This window comes from Penaeus japonicus, unplaced genomic scaffold (assembly GCF_977035675.1).
Source record: "Penaeus japonicus unplaced genomic scaffold, GWHDUDI00000001_assembly GWHDUDI00000030, whole genome shotgun sequence".
Classification (NCBI taxonomy): domain Eukaryota; kingdom Metazoa; phylum Arthropoda; class Malacostraca; order Decapoda; family Penaeidae; genus Penaeus; species Penaeus japonicus.
This window is the reverse complement of record NW_028234432.1, coordinates 14,929,699-14,933,494: the sequence shown is the minus strand read 5'-3', so window position 1 is coordinate 14,933,494 and position 3,796 is coordinate 14,929,699. Positions and strand designations below refer to the sequence as shown.

General features: G+C 35.5%; 1 protein-coding gene across 1 annotated transcript; it reads right to left on the bottom strand.

Moving 5' to 3' along the window:
• Nucleotides 1–299: 299 nt before the first annotated feature.
• LOC122251348 (uncharacterized) lies at nucleotides 300–1,728 on the bottom strand. Its single transcript, XM_043013237.2, has 2 exons — nucleotides 1,330–1,728; nucleotides 300–846 (listed from the first exon to the last, which is right to left on the bottom strand). Exons 1-2 carry the CDS (start codon nucleotides 1,617–1,619, stop codon nucleotides 774–776), a joined length of 363 nt encoding a protein of 120 aa, XP_042869171.2. The 5' UTR covers nucleotides 1,620–1,728; the 3' UTR covers nucleotides 300–773.
• Between the last annotated feature and the right edge of the window lie 2,068 nt (nucleotides 1,729–3,796).

Genomic DNA, 3,796 nt, shown 5'->3' with positions numbered 1-3,796 from the left:
TCGTGATTCGAGATTTTCTCTCTTGGTGACATTGCGTTTATGGTGTGTCATATAATATGTTACATAATGTGTGCTGAAGGTCATTTTGTTACTTATTTTTGACATTTTAGAAAAAAAAAGAAGATTGTGACATAATGGGAGGTATGGTGATACTATGGTGTATTGGGTGATGATTTTTTAAAATAAATATTGGTATTATGAACTGTTTTGAATAATGTTGTAAATAATCAGTGAATACATGTATATATTTTCTGATCTTTTGGTATATCTTCGGTGAGAGGAAGCAAATAACATTAAGATTTGCGTTTTAAAAGAGCATTTATTTATACAAAGTATAAATACAACATATAAATTATAAATCAATACATACTCGATCTGTCTAGCAGATTAAAAACAAAACAGAAAAAAAATACACACAAAGAACAAATCGAGATAATAAAACAAGAAACAATTATCACAATAAGGAACCCAGCATCTACCTCTCGACCAGCAAGAGCCTGAGACCTTCTTGAGAACACACAAAAAAAAACATCCATATAAAATTTCTGAGATAAAACAGGCAGCTGAGCAAATGACACAGGAAAGCTTAGAGCCGCTCCTGTAGAAGGTTCTATGACGGGGTTGTCAGCGTCTTCACGTCTCTCGCTCTGCCGTTGTTGCGGGACACAACTTGAGATGCCTGTTTCTCCGTAGCGAGCGAGATGAATGGGACGGAGGAACCTGACCCATGGTGGTGACCTTCTGCAGGAGGCTGGAGAAGACCCACGAGGCCACTACTGGAGGTGCTCGTACTTCTCCACTGCTAGTTTGATGGCATTCAGGACAGGGGACAGGCTTTCGAAGGACCTGATGGATGTATGGGAAAAAAGGTTAAGGTAGGTCCTTTTTTTGAGAATATATTAAGATGAAAGACAACGAAAAGAAATAAAAACATTGACTGACAGTTTTTTAGATTAATGCTTATGTTCCAAACAGTGAAGAGTCACACACAAGATTCTGCGCTACGTCAGAGTACGAATTCTGCACATGAATGAACTTGACCTTCGCGTAAAACCTGTTTTGGCGCAATGAATGGGAGAGGGCCATAAAAAGCAACTCCTCTGCATTGCATTGCGTTTAATCTCTACTTTAGTCATTTTAAGCCAATTCCCGTTTAAGTGAGCTAAATCTCATATGCTTTATAAATACTAAACTTAAAAGTACTTCACTTTCATTTAAAATTTTAAAAAGTTTAGCAAAAGGGAAATACAGATTTCATCCAAAGCAACAAGCTAACCCCCCAGAGCTCCTCACGTAGAGACGCAAGAACGAGAAGAGAACAAAGCGCACCTGGACTCGATCATGTTGGAGAAGCCGAACTCGTCCCTCATGTCCCAGGCGTTGGAGGCGAGCTGCGCCAACACGGGCGACATCATCAGCGATCTCTTGCTGCTCGAGCTCGACAGCAGGTAGACGAACACGTCGTAGATGACGACGGCGCCGACGACTACGAGGAGGACGGTGGCGATGGTGGTGATGTCGAGGGTGGTGAGGGTGTCCCTGATCTGGCCCTTGAACAAGTCCAGGTTGTTGGTGAACTGGGACACGAAGGTGGAGAGCTCGTTTCCGATGGCAGGCATGTTGGCTGGTTGGTTTTGTGGAGGTTGGGTTAAAATCCGAGAGGACGCGAGGAGGCGGCTGTTCCTGTTGTTCCCAAAGGAGGCGAGGCAGAGACTGATGGATGTATGGCCGCGTCGCCGCGTCATATACCCGCGCGGAAGGTGAAAGTAAAACCGAGGGAGGGGGGGAGGGGGGACAGGGAGGGGGATTCTACTTAGGCTAAGGAAAGAGGGAGGAGCGAGGGAGGGGAAGGAGAGGTGGGTGAGGGCGGTGAAGAGAGGGACTAAACTAGGGATGGATCCGGGACGCTTTAGGATTCTACTGAAAGGCAAGGACGATCAAAATGGTACAAGTTGCACGAAGGCAAGCAAAAGAAGCCGAACATGGGGGAAAAAAGAGGAAGGTAGAGGAAATGAAAAACAAAAAACAAAAAAAAACATGCAATTCACGAGAGAACATACTGCGTTTGAAATCTACAACCAAGGAAATATGCATACAAAAGAAGAGACACTCAATTATGAAGCGCTCTGAATCTCAAATAAGTTGATATCAAAATTCTGGCGAGAGTGTAATAAAAAAAAAATAATTAAAATAGACGACTTTCTACAAGAATCCATCAGCATTAAGTGTAACAAAATTGTTAACTTTCCGTGTGGTTAGATATGAAATTTCTTTCCTTTGTAAATCATATACTAGGCAAATATCTGAGAAAAATGCATATGTGTTATGTATGTTTTGCGGTGTTTGAAATTCATACCACTAAAAAGAAAAAAAAACATTTTATTAGGGAATCTTTATCAGCTGTTTTCGGGGCATTTCGATTAGTTTTTAGTTGTCATTTATGGTAATGTAGTCCTAAAAAAAGAATATATATATATATACACACACACACACACACACACATATGTATATATATATATATATATATATATATATATATATATATATAGATAGATAGATAGATAGATAGATAGATATAGATATAGATAGATCGATAGATAGATAGATACATTATACAATAGTAATGAAAATATAAAAAACATGATGGCAATACTGACAATTATAATGAAACTGATACTGATGATAACATCAGTGATAATGATAATAATATTAACAATGATGTCAAAGATGATAACAGCAATAATGATAATTATGATGATAATAACCATAAAAATAATAGTTTTATAATAATAATAATAACAATAATGATAATGATAATAAACATACTACTACTACTACTAATGTAACTACTGCAACTAAAGATAATAATAAGAATGTTTAATCAAATGCATGAAAACTCAACGGAAAATAAATACATACATGCTAATGACTAGACATCTATATGCATAACTAAATGTATGAATAAATAAATGAAAAATACATAATCAGACATAAAAAACAAACGAAGAGGTGTATAAACAAATATCTGTATGTTATAGGTTATCAAATATTATTTTCTCACTATCTTCTCCTCCCTTTTATCAACAATATCAGGCGTAGTGTCAATGTTAACTAGTAATAGTAGTAAAGATGCTGATAAGAGTTATGATGATGATGGTGATGATGATAGTAATAATGATGATAACAGTAATGATGATGATAATAGCAATAATGATGATGATAGTAATAATGATGATATTAGTAATAATGATGTTGACAGTAATAATGATGATGATATTAATGATGATAGGAGTAATAATGATGATGACAGTAATGATGATGATAATTGTAATGATGATAATAGTAATAATGATGATGACAGTAATGATGATGATAATTGTAATGATGATAAGAATAATAATGATGATGACAGTAATGATGATGATAATTGTAATGATGATAAGAGTAATAATGATGATGACAGTAATGATGATGATAATAGTAATAATGATGATGACAGTAATGATGATGATAATTGTAATGATGATAAGAGTAATAATGATGATGACAGTAATGATGATGATAATAGTAATAATGATGATGACAGTAATGATGATGATAATTGTAATGATGATAAGAGTAATAATGAATGATGATGACAGTAATGATGATCATAATAGTAATAATGATGATGACAGTAATAATGATGATGATAGTAATGATGATAAGAGTAATAATGATGATGACAGTAATGATGGTGACAATAGTAATAATGATGATAATAGTTATAATGATGATGACAGTAATGAAGATGATA

Excerpts from the sequence above, each read along its gene's own strand:
- LOC122251348 (XM_043013237.2), bottom strand. The coding sequence starts at position 1,619 with ATGCCTGCCATCGGAAACGAGCTCTCCACCTTCGTGTCCCAGTTCACC. Across the intron at positions 847-1,329 it reads TCCAACATGATCGAGTCCAG|GTCCTTCGAAAGCCTGTCCC; the intron begins GTGCGCTTTGTT and ends TACATCCATCAG.